The sequence below is a fragment of the Protopterus annectens genome, chromosome 4.part0 (genome assembly GCF_019279795.1).
Source record: "Protopterus annectens isolate FY-2018-M chromosome 4.part0, PAN1.0, whole genome shotgun sequence".
Classification (NCBI taxonomy): domain Eukaryota; kingdom Metazoa; phylum Chordata; order Ceratodontiformes; family Protopteridae; genus Protopterus; species Protopterus annectens.
In genome coordinates this window covers 550385776-550405775 of record NC_056733.1, presented here as the reverse complement: position 1 = coordinate 550405775, position 20000 = coordinate 550385776, and the positions used below count along the sequence as shown (strand labels likewise).

Here is a 20000-nt window from a genome sequence, read left to right as displayed (position 1 = left end):
GTCTATCAGGTTTAGGAGACATGACCTGCCTTTTACAAACCCGAATTGGGTGGGGTCCAGAGTTTGGAGATTACCAATGTCTGTTTGTAAGTTCCATGATGATATTTTCCATGGCCTTGCAGACCATGCTCGTCAGGCTAATGAAGCAGTAGTTGCCAGGGTCCGTGCTGGCTCCCCCCTTGTGGAGTGGGATAACCGTCGCTGTGCACCATTCGGCAGGCACAAAGCCTGAGGTGAGGCTATGATTGAACATGGTACTTAGGTGGGGTGCCAATTTGTTCTGTAGTTCATGTAGAACGCAGCCTGGGATGTTGTCTGGTCCCATGGATGCTGTGTTCTTGACTTTGGAGAGTGTGGTTTTTACCTGTGCAGCCATGATTATAGGAACTTTGCATTCTTCCGGTATAGAGATGGGCTCTTAAGGGGGTGAGAAGGATGTAAAGTTAGCACTGAACCTATCTGCCAGGATGTTGGTAATATTAGTTGGGTCTGTATATTTAGTGCCATTGTGCTGTAACTCAGAGCAGATCTGAGTGTTGCCATTGAGATTCTTGACATAGCTATAGAATGCTTTGTGATTGTCTTTAGAATCAGTGGTGCTTTTGTTTTCGTAACTAGCTTTGGAGGATTTTATCAGGGATCGGAGCTTCTTACTGAGGCTGACCAGGGAGCTCCTCCACTCATGGGATTTTACTCTCTTTTGCAACAGTTTCTTCCTTCTGTTGTACAGTTTGTTTATGGCAAGGGACCACCAGATTGGCTTCCTTTTTTTGGAGGATAGCATCTTGGTTCTGTTTGGGATAGCACGATCCATGCACTCATGTAAGTGCTTATAATGTGAAATTGTGTAGGATTCAGTAGTCGCAACTGTATTGTCCATCTGCATGTGTGTCATGAAGTTCACCACTTCTGTCTTAAGAGGCATGAATTTGGCTTTGGAGAAATGTTTTACCATGATTTCCTTAATGGGGGGTGGGGGCAGGATGTGGATATCTAGGGTAATTAGCTTATGGTCTGACTGGACCAATGAGGTGTTGACTTCAGGTGTGGAACACCGGTCACTCATGTTGGTAATGACTAGATCTAGGATATTGTTGCCCCTGGTGGGGGTGTGGATTAGTTGATCCAGGGCACTGGAGATTATGAATTCCAGAAAGTGATGAGCGAAGGAGTTGGTACATGAGTAGTTTACCCAGTTAATGGTGGGGTAGTTGAAATCACCCATTATTAGGGTGTTTGGTTGAACCCTAATATTTTCCAGTACATAAAGAAAAGAGGAGTGGGAATCCTGGGGCATGGTGGGTGATCTGTAGCAAGCTACAATTTGGATTGCAGTTTTGCCCAGAGTTAGTTGCACTTGGATAACCTCGGCTGCATTCTGCTAAGCAACTAGCCTGGAGGTGTGGATATCCTTAATGAATATGGACACACCTCTGCCTTTGATGTTCCGGTCCAGGTTACATGGCCGAAAAGTGTGGTATGAGTTATTGCCTGGTAGTGCAGGGGTGCTCTCAGGAGCCTTGAACCAGGTCTCAGTCACTGCACAGATATCAATGTTCTCCATTTTAAGGAGTGCCTCGAGTGAGTGCATTTTGAGATTTAGACTTCTAGCATTGAGTAGCATTACCCTCAGTTTTTGCTTGCCTGTTCCTGTTATGGTGGTCACTTTGTCATTTGAACCTTGCCTAAAAAAGACACTATAGGGCCGGCAAGAACCTTAGCCATTATCCGGAATCCCAGGGGTGACAGGTGCAGGCCATCTCTGGCAAAGCATCGTGGTCTGTCGACCATGTTATCCCAGGCAGACAGATACTGGATCCCTTTAGAATGGCACCAGAAGCTTAGCCAATTGTTGAAGTCAATCATTTTGTCCTTGTACTGCGGCATCATTCTGGGTGATGGCAGAATGCTACTCAGGGCTAGGATCATGCCTGCCTGGGCTACAAGATTGGAGAGCTCTTCCATGTCTCTTTTCATGTAGTCCAGGGAGGTACATCTCAGGTCATTCACACCAACATGGACAATGACAGTCATATTTGTACTTGTTGTGGAGTGACCTGAGTGCGTGGGTTAATTGGTGGATCCTGGCACCCGACAGGCAGCTGAGAGTAACCTTCTCCTTGTTTAGCCTGGTGAGTGGAACATCAGTGTGCCTGACTATAGAGTTACCTTGACAAGTGTGTTGGGTACGTTGTTTTGCCTTACTGGCTGTGGTTGAGTGGCACACTGAGTCTGCGGGCTTTGTGTCATTTGGGTTGTGTCGGGGGTGGAGGTTGCTTGCATTTCTGCTTTGGAGGTTTCTGTTGCTTGAGCAGATTATTATTGAGAGCCTCAGTGAATGTTTTTGTGTTTCTATGTGTGGATTTTGGTGGTGTAGATTTAGTGAGACTATGGGATGAGTGTGGTGTGGTGCAAGTGCTTACCTTCTCCTCTTGACTGTCAAGTTCAGTCTTGATTGGAGAGAGCTTTACCTCCAGTTTGGCTAGATAAGTGCATCTCTCACAGGTTGTAATGTTGGGTGGTAGGAGAAAAGGTTTGTCTGTGTACATGAGGCAATTTCTACATTGCCCCAAGATGCCCAGATTCATCAGATAGACAGGAGAGAACACTGGGAGCTGACCCTTGGACATGCCTGAATAAAATCTATTTTCCTCTAGATAAGTGAGGAAAGTGAGTACAAGAGCTGTTTTTCTCTAAGCAAGTGAGGAAAGTAAGTACCAAAACTGTTTTCCTCTAGGTAATGAGGGAGGTTGAGTGCTGTAGTAATTAGTAGGCTACTTAGTGCTTACAAGTTCTGAACAAGTGCTGATCATGAATAAGCAAATTCAAGTGCTAAAACTAAGAATCTGTATCTGGACTAAACCTGTTACAGGAAAGGGGGGAAACAAGTGCAAATGCGGGCTTTTAAAAAAGAATGTTGAGAGAGATGGAAAAACTGCCCAAACGGCTAATAACTACAATTTCTGGGCCAGAACCACTCCTTATGTGGTGGATAGGTTACCTAGTGCTTACCACTCCCACTGATAAGCTAGAAGGCTTCCTCAAACACAGAAAGCTTTGGTGGAGGGGGGGGCTCAGAAGCTTACATACAGTCCTGGATGCAGCAAATCTGAATCTGGATTACACTAGTTACAGGAAAGGTATTTTTTTTACTATATATACAGAAAAGTATCTAAAACAGCAGTAAAAACAATTCAAATGCAGTGCAAGCTAGCACACTTGAGTATGTAGCAATGTTAGACCAAACAGTTTAAAAAATGCAATTAAATTAAAAATGACTAAATACAAGTGCAGAAGGAGTCTATTAGGTAGAATGAGGTAAAGAGATGGGACTGCGGGGAGTGTCCCAGATCAAATCTACAGTAGGGATGGGCAACTGTAAAAGTCTCCAAATTTAAACAAGACAGGAATAGAGAGGGTGGGTATGGGAAAACCAACAGCTTCAGCAGAGATCTGAAAAACTATACAGTGAAGCAAAAATAACAGTGTACAACTCTGAAGTCAGCCAGCAATGATATAAAATTAGTTAAACAACAATTACCAGTACACAACTCTGAAGTGCCAGAAAAATATACTCAGCTCTGTATATCTCCAGATAGTTTGAAGAGCACTCTGTCAGGACACAGGAAGGCTCCAGCAATGATATGTAGACTGTTACTAGGATGGTCTAATTTTATGCAAGTAACCCTTGAGATAGTCAGATAACACACAGGATGTAAAACCAGTTATACAAACTTAAGACACGGAGAAATAGGGGGAGGGGGGAAAAACACCTTCAGCAGAGATTTGAAAAACTATACAGTGAAGCAAAAATAACAGTGCACAACTCTGAAGTCAGCCAGCAATGATATAAAATTAGTCAAACAACAATTACCAGAACACAACTCTGAAGTGCCAGAAAAATATACTCAGCTCTGTATATCGCTAGATAGTTTGAAGAGCACTCTGTCAGAGCACAGGAAGGCTCCAGCAATGTAACTAACCAAAATTAAACCAGGAAAGAAGACTGGATTAAAAGAAACAGTGTGACAAATCTGAAAATAAATTCAAGTATACTGATGAAGATGACATTTTATATGTATATTGTAGGACAATAAATACGGTATGTATTTTGCTCCCTGGATAGTGAGAAGAGAGCTCTAAAGAGCAGGAAAGGTAGTTAGTGTATTCTCTATGCATCATGGTTAACAGCAAAGTAAGAAGTGCATTCTGATTGATCTGAAATGGATTAACTGATGGACGATCCTGAAGGGAAAACTGAGAATAATACATTAGACTAGTACTGGTGGTTGTGAAGTTTGTGTAAGGGGACAAATGTAAACAGAGGATATGATACGCTACAGATTATATGCAAAGCAGTTTTGTAAATTGTTTGCTTGTTTTGTAAGTGGGTTTTGGCGAGGAGCAGGAACACATAACATCTAAGCTAGACTAAAGAAAAGGAAAAGGGACAGTGTGGCCTGTAAGTGACAAAAGTCATAGTAAAAAGTATTCTAGTCTTTATTGCATGTGTACATACATGAGTTTAAGAAGATAGACACACTATCTAAAACAACAAAGAGGGCCATATACTGTAAATGATGGAGAGTGAAGTGTAAATAAATAAATATATAAATGCTCAGGGTTTGAATTTCATAGATGTGTGTGTATATATATATATATATATATATATATATATATATATATCTATACATATATATACATATATGTATATATATAGAGAGAGAGAGACAGAGAGAGAGAGCAACAGACAGACAATTAATAGTTTAATTGTAATAGACACACTAGCTGGCTAAAACTGTCCTTCATTTGGCAGAACAGGAATATACACAAAAAGAATGAATGAATTAGGAGCACCCAACACCTTACATTTGAAAGCACTGCCAATGTAGTGCTGCAGATCAATCATTTTGACACAGTGTCAACATACACTGTAGTTACACATTGCAAGAGAAGTAAAATAGATTTTATGTACAGATTTGTTTTATTAATTATTCATTATTATGACCTTGCATTACTTTTGCCAGAACACAAGGCAACCATTCTAATGAATTGCACTGTTTGAATGATAACATGACTCGAGACAGAATTAATTGTAATATATTAATGTTCAGTCTAATGACCAAAAGGTATTATGCCAAATAATTGATTATCACATTTTAATAAATAAATTAATACTTAACATAATGGTTAATTTCCATGTCATCTATTTAACCAAGATTGTGTGCACTGCTTTGTGACTTCATATGTTGGACATTAAACTAACTCCTATTCTTGCTTTTAAAATTCATATAAATTCACCTTGATCTAACCTTTAAGATTATCTCTGCTGAGCTAATCATACTTTGCTATACAGTATTGTAATATACCTTGAATAATAACCATGTGCATTTAAAGATATATACAACCTTAACTTCTTTTAAGCTGTTGACATAAAAGAAAATACCACATATTATAGATGATAAACATTTGAGTGAATCCGCTTGTTTTCCACATCAATTCATTTGATTAAACATAAAATCATAATTGGATAGTCTGAAGAAGGGCATACACTGATGCAAATATAATATATTTTCATTATTATTAAACTTATTTCATTATAAACAAACAAGATTTCAGAGTATCTGTTCTGCAATGATCTCTCTAATTTATCATTCATTTAACCATCTCTGCCATTTTGCTGTCTGTGCAAACAATTAAAGCAAATACCTCTACATAAATGTCTGTATTTCCTGTAAACTGGTTACATATACTTTCTTTCTCCAAGAAAAATGCTAAAGCTGCATATTGAACTAAAGATATGTTGTCTAATACACAGCTTCTTTGTTTTTTGCGATACATCTTGCTGAAAATTATAGTTCAGATAGTATTGTTGGTGCACTTTGACTTACTTGGCAGTGGATGTAGTTTCTCTGATAAGAATGATCTGTAACATTGACCATTCGGATTACTTATCTAATGTGAAGCCGTATAATATATCAAGACAGTTTAAGCATGATCATTTATCAGAGAGCTTGCAGAACTACTGGTTCCTAGGCCTGTGTTAACATTATTTATAGCTAACTTCAGAACAACGATATTTACTATGCAGTGCTTCCCGTGAGTTTCTTTAGATGCAGATGTAAAAATGATATCCAGTTAAATAATTTAGTCAGCTCTACATAAAAGAACTTCACTGTATTTTAGTTTATATGTGCATAGAATTACTACTTTAATATACTGCTGTAGCAAGAAAAACATGGATCCATTGTGAAAGTTACTATTTTCTTTACTGGCCCAGTTACTGGCAGTTGTAGCCAATCAGCCTCAACAAATGTAAATGCTTCAAGATCTGCCAGAAAAGTTCAGGCCCTGCAAACATTTGGAGTTACTGCAAAGTGTTTTGTGAATGTTACTTAAAGAAAATACCTAGCTAGAATTCTGCAATTAACTTAAAATATAATTCCAGTACAATAAATGGGTAGTAGTCTATTTTCCTTGCATGTATCGCAATAACTAGCTGTGACAGTCATGGCAATCTTGCTTGAACACCTTTATTAATGCAAGGAAGTGAAATATTCCAGAAATATGATTTACGTTCTTAGGTTTCTGTTTTGTGTATGGAGTCCAATTAAGAATGTATGAGAGACACACAGCTGAAAATGCAGATGCTCTCTTTACTTGGAAACACAGAATGAGTACATGACAAACCGTGCTACATTGCAAATCAGTTCATGTGATATGATGGCATACATTCTAAGTTGCTAAGCAATAATTATAATATGTGTGTGTGTGTGTGTGTGTGTGTGTGTGTGTGTGTGTGTGTGTGTGTGTGTGTGTGTATGCGTATGTGTGGCTTGTGCCACAAGTTGACTGTTGACTGCATCACTGAATTAAGGGTTGTGACTAAGTAAAGAAAAATAATTAGAGGAAAACTCCATAGTAGATTGATTGCTGCACACACACACACACACACACACACACACACATATATATATATATATATATATATATATATATATATTTTTTTTTTGGATAGCAAAAAGCTTCCCTTCTACTGCTCTATCCCTTGCGCATTCCTCCAGGTGTGAGGGCTCAACTAACCAGTCCCACGTATGCTGTGCCATCACTGTTAGGAGGCTGTTTTTATTTAGTACAAGACCCTATGAGTACTGACATCATCATTAGCCTAGAACTACAATGGAGAGTAGCATGTGTGTGTGTGTGTGTGTGTGTGTGTGTGTGTGTGTATATATATATATATATATATATATATATATATATATATATATATATATATATATATATATATATATACACATATATATACACACACGCACACACACACACACACACACACACACACACACACACACACACACACACACACACACACACTCCAGGCTCATAAGACGGACAGCTCTGCTGATGACATCTTTTTCCATAATCTCTGGCCTCTACCAGAACTTCACTACAGGAATACCCAGCATGATCCCTCTCTTCAGGATGGACACATCCATCCTTTCTGCCTGTGCCAACAAGCACTAATAAAACTTGGTTTAACAGGGATGTCACTGGCATAGCACCATTGCACATAAAGCTAAATAAACAAACTTCTACTCAAATTTTACTGTTTCCTTTGAGTTACCCAGTGACTTCAAATACTAATTTGGGTGTGAGACAGTGTAGAGCTTCAATCGATAAAACTGTTTCTTCAGTAAAGCTATTCATATGGGCTCATGCCTGTAAATGAGTTCACTCATATTTATACAAGCCCACTGGAACTTCAACCCAAGGAACTATGTAAGACTGGTTAAGTAACTCATGATTTGAATTTGCTAGAACTGGGGCAGATGGTTTAATCCCTTTCACAGCTGTTCTTTTAGAAACTGGTAAAAGGCTAGCCTTGTTAAGCAGTGTTCTAAAAAAGGTGCATAAGAAAGTATTCTTCAGCACATCTGTACAGCTGCTATGCTATAATCTCATGCAGCATAAACAGCAGTGATCACTGAAAAGCATTGAGAATCTGAAACAGTTTTAAAAGCTGCAATGCACTCAGTGCTGCTGCACTGTTTTATGTGTATCATGGTGCAAAGTTTATTACAGTTTGAAAGTTGTTACAGGATGAAAGGAACACTTTGCTTCTGGCTGTCTGTGAAGCTAAAAATGTTGTGGCATGCAAAGTTGTAAAAAGCTGCACTCATAAAGCTTCTCCTTTCTGTCTTTCTTGTTCTTTCTCTGTCACAATATACTAGAACAGCAAAAGCTCCATGTGCAACAATATTATGACAGCACTAAGAGTCCTACAGCTTTCAAAGCTTTAAAGTAGCCCTCGTATACACTGTTTCTCAGTAACTGGCAGCATATGGAAAAAAATAAATGTCCATGCACTACAACATTATGATCAGGTCTCTCTGACCACAATCATATAGTTATATACTAACAAAATGGATTTCAAGACCCCACCCCCCATTTTCAGTTAAGTTTCATAAACTCCATTTCTTGAAGCATTGTACATCTCTTTCAGGATTCTGTCCCTCAACTTGATGCCTATTCTAAAGTGTTTGTTTTAACATGACAAATTTAAACTAGTTAACATTCATCCCTTATTCTGCCCTGTTTCAGGATCCCTAGATACCTTGCAGGGGCCCTTTTTTATCTGGATTGTATACCACAAAGGCCAATTGTAGAATAATGGTAAATATCAAATAGTCTTATTAAATGCAAACTTCATTTGACATATAATGTGAACATTTATTTCATTATTTAAACTCAGCAATTTCAGTGCATAACTAGTTACACTTTTTAGTTATAGTAATAAATCACAGAAGGACTCCTGGGCAAAAATATCACTCTCAGACTACTACCCTTTCTTTTTCTTTCACTTGTATCTCTCCAATACTGTACTTAAAAACAACCCCCCACTCTCAACCTTTACATGTTATCGATAGTTACAATCTTACTACTAAGACGTGCCTCTCATCCTCTCTGCGGTTTACATCAAATACCTTGTTTCTTCTTACTCTCTTTTTTTTATCTCATAGTTCTTAACTCCTGAATTGTTATGCATCTTTTTTGTATTGTGCTATTTACCTTTCCTCCTCCAAATACTCTTCTCTTACTCCATATTTAGTAATTATTCTCACAGTCTTAACCACTATTTTCCTACTCTCTACACTATACTTATTCAGTACTCCCCTTGAAACTCTTTATTTGCAGCAGCATATTACCCTGTCTTTCTGCTTTCTGTTTTCCACTTATCTTACTATGTTCTCTCCTGTCAACTTTTACCCAAGCGTTACTCTTTCCTGTTCATTTTTTTAATTCAAAATTTGAATGCTGTGCTCCTTCATCATAATATGTCATTGTAAATTTCAAATGTACATGAAATATTGCATATCTCAATTATTTTTTTTTCTGTCATCATGCTCTCTGTTATTATTAAACTATGCACTTTACTCTTTTATAAGTATATCCAGTAATTAACTTCTGTTATGACTTTTGTTTTGGGTATTACTTTGTTGTATATGTAGCTCTTTCTCCCATTATACTATGTAGATTCATATACTATCTTAAAAGCTGCTACTTTAGTTTCTTTATTCCCAGGTCCTCCCTGAAAACAAGATCTGCTCAGTAGGGCCAACCAAGTTAATGAAACTATAATTACTTAATATTAAAATTAGCTATGGGCTAGTGATATATGTATATGGACAGTGATAATTCTAGGAAGCTAATCTTAAATGAAGTCCACTCTTATGCTATAGCATTTCATCTACCCAAACCTCTCCACATCCAGTCCACTGTCACATAGGTAGCATGGACTGCATTCTACAACATGATTGTACGTCCAAAATCTTTGGTAGGATTGACAACACATATGTTTTATGTAATACTTGGAATGGTCTAAAAAAACTGCTTCTGCTTCCTTTTTAAGAGCTTCAGTTTCCAAAGCAATAATAAGAATATAGCGTTTTATTACTTATATACAAAAATAGTTTAGTCTGAAATGCTGCTGTTCATACTTGCACTTTTAATTTTCATGGACAAAAGACTAAAGTATTACAAACAGATGTTAAAATGCAATGCATACAGTGAAGTATTTTTTTAGCCACAAAGCTGTATTTTGTAAATATGATTATCATATTAACAATGTAAGTAGTGTGGCAGGTATAAAAAGCATCTTTGTCACAATCTCTAAAATTTTACATTTCATTTCAAGGGACAGTTAAACAAGTGTATGAAATCTTCCAAGTCTTTGCATTAATCCTGATTTTAATTGTACTAGGGAAATGTCATATTTCTCAAATACAAAGAGCATTAGAAACATAGTGGAGGAATTATACTTTATGTTAAATAAGGAAAAAAATCTATTTCCCTCTGTGCCAATGTTAATGCTTTTTGGAACAATGGAGATTCTACTTCTTCTTCTTCCTTCTTTTCCTGGTTAGGGATCACCACAGCAGATCACCTGTCCGCTCATGATTGGCAGTGGAGTTTTATGTTGTCAAGTTGCCAGCCCTGCACCCAGCCTTCCATGGAAGGCACATACACGCATTCATGCCTAGTGCCAATTTAGAGTGTCCAATCCACTTACAGCATGTCTTTGCGATGTGGGAGGAAACCGGAGCACTTGGAGGAAACCCACACGACCACAGGGAGGACATGCAGACTCTGCACAGAAGGCACCCCAGCTGAGGATCAAACCAGAGAACCTCTTGCTATGAGGTGACAATGCTAACTGCTGCACCACTGTGGCCGCCCTTTTGGAACAATGGAGATTGTCAGTTTATATTAGTAACTGTAATATCTCTCACAGTAAAGCACAAAGTCATCTAAACATATGCCCCATTCAAACAATCATAGAAGCCATAGATGTTCAAGTGTGCTCATTAATTTGCCAAAGTGCTGCCATTGCCATCTTGTTATGTGAAATAATGTAGTGTATCCTTAGATGGCTTTCAAAGTTATACAACTTAGTGATTTACTTAACTATGGCTTGTTCTTCAAAGTCATCAGATGGGAAGAAATTAGTTTAACAAATTGCCCATTACTCTGCTCTTCTTCGTGGTTATATTCTTTTGAAGTTAGTATGTATAAAGAACATGATGCTGGAAGAGTACTGGCACTTTTCTACTTACTTGTAAAAAATATGTGCAACCTATTTTATTTTTAAGTTTGATGTGTTGTGAATTGCATATGTATTTGAAACAATGCAGTGAGATTCAGGTTCATTTGATTTGATGATATAGGTTCTTCCTACAATGGAGTTCATTTAGATGGATGGATCTAAATAGGCAGGATAGTAATTGTGAGCATGTGGATACCATGATCAGTGATGATATGATCTAGACAGGTAACACATAAAATTTTAAGAATTCATGCTTTTATACTACCTGTGTACTTTCATTGCTGGATATTAACTTTCAGTTTTCAGTTTGTCTTGAGTGCTACAGGTAAATCTTATTCTAGTTGATAACCTCAGCTTCCAGTAATAAATGGTATGAAGTAAAATTCATCTTTATCAACATTCTTTAAAATAATGCACATGGCTAGTTCATAAAGTTAATTTATAGAAAATAATTAGAAATTATTTATCCCTTGAAAATATTGTTACAAGTTAAGAACAGTCTGTCACTTCTGTTTTAGTGAAAGGCAACCCAGTATCAGTTTCAGAAATTGTTTCATGGATTCTTAATCGCAAGTCACCCAAGTCATCAGGGCTTTGGCCACCCACAGGACATTCATATCATAGTCAGGTTTCAGCAAGTCCCAGGTCATCTGAACCATTATCAGGGTTTCAGCCAATCCTAGGCCATCAGAATCATAGTCAAGGGTTCAACTACAACATCTGAATAATGGTCAGGGTTTCAAACAAACAGTCTTCAGAGCAGGAGATGACAGAGCAAGCAGAAAACAGAGAAGTAAAACTAAACTGGCAAAAAGAGGGGAAGAATTCAAAGATCCAAAATAACCACCTTGTCAATAAAGTTTGTATAAGGAAGTGACTGGTTTATCAACCTAGTTTACAGTCATCTAATATAAGCAAGAGGAATAAGTTCCTTGAAATCCTAGACTACCATGCCCCTTCTTGTACCCTTAGGAATAGCAGCAAAACTGCACCATGGCTTAGAAAGGAAACCAAACAAAACATTTTTATAAGAAACAAACTTTGGGCCAAATGGCATTCTTCCAGAGACCCATCTGAGTGCTTAAAATTTCAACAGCTCAGAAACTCTACTAAAACTTCTATACTATTAGACAAAAAAAACTTCTTCTTTCAACTTCAACAAGCCAACCAACAAAATCCTCAGAAATTTTGGTCAGGAATCAATAGACTCCTTCATCCAGGCTGTACAAAGACCCACCCCATCCGGAATTACCCAAGACACTCCCAAACATGTTGCTGACTCCTTTAATAACTTCTTTACTGAAGCTATCCAGTCTCTTGCTAACTCACTACCTCCAGTATCCTCTACTTCATTCACCCTCCTATACCCCTCCACCCACTTTCCAACTCCAACCCATCCCTACATCCCTCTTCTGTACCCTCCTTCAGAAACTCAAACCCTCTACCCCTTCAGCTGACCTCTTACCTGCTAAGTATCTTCAAATAGCAGCCAAAGTTATTGCTTATCCTATCTCGATCCTAATAAACAGAACCATTAAAGAAGGTACCATCACATCTATCTGGAAAGTCTCACACATTATCCTCCTACATAAGGGTGGCAACTCAACTGAACTTTCCAACTATCGTCCTATTTCCCTACTCTCACCCATAGCTAAAATCATGGAAAAATGCATCCACCACCAACTACTAGACCACCTTCTCCTAAATGGCCTACTAGCTAACTCTCAGCATGGCTTTTGACCCTTCCCTATCACCACTACTGCCCTCCTGTAATTTTCTGTCCACATTAACAAAAACCATAACAACTACACACTGTCCTCTGCTATCTTTATTGATCTTTCAAAAGCATTCAACATGGTTAACCATCAACTACTCTTGAATCTTCTCAAGCCCCTCTCACTAGATACTCAAGCACAACAGTGGTTCAAGTTCTACTTAGATAACAGGAAACAAGCAGTGCTTTGGGAAAACACTCTATCTGCCCCTCTTCCTGTCACCCTTGGTGTACCCCAAGGATCTATTTTAGGCCCTCTTCTATTCTCCATCTTTATAAATGATCTATCCATTAGTATCCCTCAAGCTGTAACTATACAATACGCTGATGACTCCACACTAATATCCTCAGCTAGAGGGCCTTCTGAACTGCAGTCCCTTACCCAAAATATCTTTGAGCTTGTAGAAGATTGTTTTTTACAACGCAGTCTCCTCCTCAACGCAAAAAAGACTAAACTTCTAATATTTACTCCTACACATAAATCTACCCCATTTCACTTCTCTATCAAATCCAGAAACGGCACAGTCATTTCTCTTGACACTTCTACCAAACTCTTAGGAGTCACTATTGATAACAGCCTTAACTATGATACTCATATCAACTCCACAATAAAATCAGTTAACCGTAAACTAGGCTCCCTCTACAAAATCAAACCCTTCCTCACTCACTCAGCCAGAACTACTATTGCCCTTACCCACCTTATCTCTACTCTCTTTTATGCCTCTCCTATATACACCAATCTATCTAAAACTAACCTCAACAAGCTTGCAATCTCCTATAATAGCATAGCCAGATTTGCTACTGGCTCCCCCTTTAGAACCCACCACTGCCAAAATCTGAAGCAACTGGGCTGGCTTGAACTGCACAATCAGATTTTATTTCAACAACTAATTATTACCCATAAAACCCTTTATTATCCAGGTAAAACACCAATTCTCACAAATCTTATCAGCCCATATAATAATCTTAGAAATCTACACTCAGCCCACAAACTACTGGTTTCTGTACATAAACCCTACAATAAAGCAGGTGATTCCCTCTTCTCTAATGCAGTGGGTAAAAGCTGGAACCTACTACCCTCTGAACTTACCTCTCTCTCCTGTACTACACTTTTCAAAAAGAAACAAAGTATATCTAACTAGCCACTGGCTATGTCCCTGTACTAACCCAGGCTAATATTCTCTCATCCAGTTATCATCATCTGTTTCTTCCTTTGCCTTTCCACCTCTACTCAGTTTTCTCTTAAAGTCCACTACCTCTATGTCGGACTTATTCTTCCCAAGATATACATAATGAACTTCTCCCCTGTCGCTCTGTGTATCTACCCCTCAACCAAATTTCTCCCAACTCTGTTCTCTTTAAACTAGTCTCTCCTGCTACTCCTTACTTATAACTTTGTTCTGGAATCTCCTCATCCTTCTAAATACTTCCTTCCCACAGTGATTGGCCAGGGGTGGGGGTGGGGGGTACAAAAAAAAATCTTATGTTCTACTGTCTTATATCACATATGCTTATTTACTTTGTAGCACATGTTTTGTATGACTAGTTTCTTTAATTGAACTTTAATGTCTTGAAACTAAATTATTAATGTGCTGTATATTTTATGTGGAGCTTTTCTCCCCGGGCTTCTACTGAAAATGGACACATATCCAGTTAGACTAGCCCGGTCAACAAATGTAAAATAAAAAAAAAAATAAAATAAATAAAAATAAATAAATAATAAGCTAGCTATAGATAGAATCAAGGTCAGAATATTGGAAAAAAAAAGGCATACCCTGAGAAACTCAATGTTCTTACTATCCAAGATGGACAGAGAAGACAAAATGATTGAAGTATTTGATACTAAAAGGGTCAAACATAAAATATTGGATAGGACCTGCAGTGAAAGAGTCTCAAATCTTATATCACTTTCATGGAGTAGGTGAGCGATCTATAAATTAGATTTCTCATAGCAGAATGTGACTGTGCAACTGTATGGCTCACATTGACCATAAATATCAACACAGTAAGAGCAATATTGAAGGACATGAAAAGGAACATAAAGACCTGGGTCTAGATTACAGAAGAGGTGATTATGACAGAGTGATTCATAAACATGAATCACCATAGGAGGCAGGAAAGAAAAAGAAGGGAACATTATAGGGAAGCATGAAAAGGGAAAACCAAAGTAGCATGGAAAAAAGGTTAAAAATGGGCTGTCAAAGAAAAGGCATTTTTTTCACTAGGCTGTAAGGGAAAAGGAAAAGAAATGCATCACTGGAAACATAAGGAGATTAATTGTCATGAAGGTTATATAGCTTGAGAAACAGGTATATAAAACAACAAGAAAAGGAACCTGAGAAATAGAGAACTAAAGGCCCGACTGTATTCCAAATGATTCAAGTTCAAATTATGGCTCAGGTTTTAGAAGATCCAGGCAGTGGAAGGTGTGAATGACTGGTGGATTGCAGCTCTTTCATTCTGGGAGCAAGGAGAGAGCTGGCTTGGGATATGATTACATGCTGGACATAGATGCACAAATAAGATAACATTAAACTTAAATTAAAGTTAAACATTATGAATTCTGAATAAAATAAATGTTTATGAAGTCACAATACAATCCCAACTTCTAATTGCAAACAGTCTATAACAACAAGCTTGATCAGTGAGCTTTGTCTATTTTTATCATATGCGCCATTCTAAAAAATGTACATTATATATAAATATCTGTGTATACACACATATGTAAATATATATATATATATATATATATATATATATATATATATATATCTATATCTATATCTATCTATCTATATATATATATATGTGTGTGTGTATACACACACACACACACACACACACACACACACACACACAAAACCACACGCACACACACACACACTCGCACGCACACATGCGCACACACACATACACACACACACACACACGCACGCATGCACATACACACACACACATAAATGTAGTGTGTTTTTCCATGCTTTCATACTTGTTTTTGTCTCTTTAAAATGCACAATTCCAAGAGTAAACTGATTCATGGTTAGTAATATTTTATAATTCCAGATATGATGCAGCAGAGGGCAAACAACAGGTCAGCCCCAGACTTTAATTTATTGATAAATGTGATCTCAACATATGGTTCCTTGGAACATGCTAAGACACATCATGAGCATAAATCTTAGAAATAATGGATCTACTTTTGTAGGAAATGAGGGTGGAAGAGCTATCGTCCATGAGAGAGACATTACAAGCTGATCTTGAAACTTCAATCAAGAGGATAGCTGATCTACAGGCAGCCCTAGAAGAAGAAGAAGACGAGGAAGAGTCAAGTGATGAGACAGATATGGAAAGATGTGACTCTGAGAGGTAACATTTATTACTGTCTCTAAAAAGTTTGTGCACACTCACTTACAGATATGTATGCATATGTGTTCAACATACAAGTTGAATGATTGTTTATTTATCTTTATTTGACAAGATTACCCTACTAGGCTTGTGGTCTATTTTCACGGAAGAACCAATGTTGTATTCATCCTGATTAGGGACAATGTGTACCAGGATCCAATGAAATTCTGATACTGATTGCATTCTGGGTAGGGAATGATTCATCATGGAGGAAGAAATTGTTTATGGAGAAGAAGTTAATGAAGCTACTGTGGTAAATGAAGGTGTGGAATAAGTGTGGTAAGAGTGGAGTGTCATATGATGCTTTATTGGAGATGTTAGATGAGTCAGATAAATTGATAGATAAGAGGTGAAGATGAAGACGAAGGCATTCAGCAAATGAAGGACTGAAGATTCTTGCTTATGGTACATAAAATACATACACGGTTCCAACTCCTACTACAATGTTGCCAGGTAAAGATTCAAGAAATGATCACACCACGACCCTCCCTCTCCATTTACCTACTGTGTGACAGAGCATGGCACTTAATTAGACAGTCTCAGACTATTCCTGGAAAAGGACACTTTGTCCAGAAGGATCATGTGATTTACAAACAGATAAAAAAGAAAGGAAACTTATCCAGAGTTAAGAGTTGACTAGTATAGGTCTCTTTCTATTATGCCTAGAAAGTGCCTTTGACATGATGAGTTGCAAAGGTCTCTAGATATGGAAAAAGACTCAAGACTCTCCAGAGTAAATAGTCCTAGAGAGAAAAAAGAGTTCTAGTATGACTTTGCTACTTAAATGAATTGCGTTCTAACGTTTACATGGTTTGGAGAACACTAATGCAACTGTGAAAACAGTTGAACTGATGGCAAAGTTTGTTAGGGAGTTTACAAATAACAAAGACAAAAACACATAGGAGAATTATGACCTATGGGATTTCTGAATACAGAAAAGAAAAGAAAGCTTTTGCACTTTAGAACTTATATATTTGATATTGGAGGTGTAAGACTTACAGCCAAGTGACGTCTCCAGGCGTTTCTGCAGTTACACCCTACTGCTACAGCCGAGTGACGTCTCCAGGCATTTCTGCAGTTACACCCTACTGCTCCTCTAGGCGTCAAATATCGCCTGTTCATATTTGCATTAATAATTCCAAAACCATGTTACATACAAGGTATAGGAAAATTTTATCTTGAAGCATACATGATAGCAAACACAATTGCATTGCTATATGACCTCTGTCAATGGGTATTTGTTAAAAATATAAGGTGATAACTTCAATTTTTAAATGCTGAAGCCACGCCCACTAGGAGTTAAAGGTACACACTCAAAAGAGCTCTACTGGAGGGAATGAGTTTTGTGAAGCTGTGCCTAAGATTAACAATTTAAATATTTCACTCAGAGAATATGCATGTAGGGTGGGAATTGTGGGCAGCTAGGTAGATTTGTATTCAAAAAACAATAAGCCGGTGCATTTGAATAATGCTATTGATGTTTTTAGATACAAATGCATGCTTTGATATGCACTTCAGCAAAATATGTGTTATTGTTGTGGGGATGCGGGTATTTCATTCAAAATTTTATAGGACAGATATAAACAACATTAGGAGTGGGATCATGGCAAGGAGAACTATCAACCATTGAGTGTAGTAGGATATGGGAACAAGTCACATTTCTGATGGTAAGTAGATATCATCTGAACAAGAAGAAGCAGTGATAGATGGTGGGATGAGACATAAAATGAAGAAGACATTAGCCTGACAAACAATAAGTGATGAAACTTTAATCTTATTAAATACTTAAGAAAAAATGAGTAATTACTACATGGTGGTAAGAGCAAAGCACTGGTGATAATGTAAGTGATGGAAGGCAAGGGGGATGAGAAGTTTCCATAGCAAAAAGTAAGCAAAGAACACAAGAAAAACATGAAAGGCTTAATTAAGATGAAGAATGGAAAAAACGGATAACAGAACAATCTGTGCTATAAATATAAAAAATACAAGGTAAAATATGAGAAGACTGTTGGTAACAAAATTGCAAAACTGTAAGTTGTGATGTAATTTGTTTATTTGACATAAAGTTTGCTAATATCATGCAAGCTGGAGAAAAAATGTAACTATTATAGGGACAAGAACACCTTGACCAAGAGGTAACAATTAATGTTCTGGAACAATAGTGAAAGCAAATGAAAAGAAATAGAAAATAAGTTATCATACTGCAACTGCTTAGATATGTAGCAGTAAATAAGTAAGCATAATTTATTTAAAATTGTTTGAATTCATGTAACTACAACTCCTGACATTAGAAAAGAACTAACAGAATAGATTATCCAAGAAATTCATTAAAGTGCATAGCATAAACCATGTGACTTATGCCAAAAGTTCTTTCTCCTGTGACATGTCCATTTGCAATTCAGAGATGTTAGCTGAGATGAGCTAAGACCTCATTATCAGCTAAATCGCATGTCTCTGAATTGCATTTACTACCACACCATGATGATCAGTCCTGATCTGCATGTTGCAACAGCAAACTGCTGCTCGTGTCAAAAGTGGCATTCTCCCCAGTCAGTCTCCCACGCACACAAGTGCAAACAACATGCAAACACAGACACACACACACACACACACGCCACAGTTCTGGTACCTGTCTCTAACCTGCCAGTCCAGTGGTGGTTCTGCCCACCCCATAATAGTTGAAATGCCATTATGTAAGTTTGTATTATCCCTTGGTTGTCCACTGTATCCTCCCACCATCCACTCTTCATACTGCTATCGGTACCATTACAAAACTTTAATCCTTGATTTATCCCTGGTGTCCAGTGGCCCCCTCACTCCCATCCCCATTGTGATGTTTGTGCCATTACACCACTTCTGTATCTTGCATACCTGGTGGTCTAGTAGTGCCCCCACCCCCTATAGTGATATCCATGCCATTATTGCACTTCTTTATCTGTTATCCCTGGTGATCTCATGATTTACCCCACCTCCCATTCCTAAGACTGTTGTTGTTGCTGCTGGTAGAGTTCTTTAACATTAAGCACTAGTGGTCTTGTGTATCCCTTGTACCCCCAAATGATGAACTGTTGTTGGTGCTGGTATAGCACTTTACGAGTTAGCCCTGTTAGTCTAGTGTAACCCCCCACTCCCAGCACCAATAGCAGTATGCAGATCAGGGAAGGGAGGTCTCCATATGGCTATTGGTGCTAGTATGGCACTCTAAGGGTAATCCCTCGTGGTCTAGTGTATACCCCACCCTGATTTCTGTACCATGGTCATGATATGTAATTGTGATTTCTTGAATTTGTCAGCTGTTTACATGCCTTCCTCAAGGTGGTTCCAAGGAGAAAACACATGGCTAATTAGCATATTCATCTCTTCCAGAGTGCCTGATTAGCATTCAACATAGTAATGGGGTCAGCCCTCCATGTTGCTACATGTCGTCTTGGTATAAGATGGTGCAGCACTTGGCTAGGGTGGTTGCTGCATCAGAAAAAGGTACCTTAATGAATCCTGCACTAAGCCTTTTTTAATGATATATATTCAAATAAGACAAAAGGCAGATTATAATCAAAATTTGAGAAAGTATAAAGGAAAAGTATGAATGTGTTGAAATGTAAAGAATGAAGCTTTGAAGTTGTGCAAAGAAAGACATTTTTGGTATGAGTAAGGAATGTTAGGACCAAAAATGACCACTTTAAATATTCAAAGGTTGCAATATGTTAGAGCTTG

At 37.8% G+C, this 20000-nt stretch overlaps 1 protein-coding gene across 3 annotated transcripts in view; it reads left to right on the top strand.

Moving 5' to 3' along the window:
* The window catches only part of MYO18B (myosin XVIIIB), a 2352406-nt gene that overhangs the window by 1990465 nt on the left and 341941 nt on the right, over window positions 1-20000 (top strand). For all 3 annotated transcript variants that reach the window (XM_044068483.1, XM_044068482.1, XM_044068484.1), the window contains one exon: window positions 16087-16247. In XM_044068483.1, coding sequence (XP_043924418.1) covers window positions 16087-16247 — 161 coding nt within the window. The remainder of the gene's footprint in view (window positions 1-16086; window positions 16248-20000) is intronic.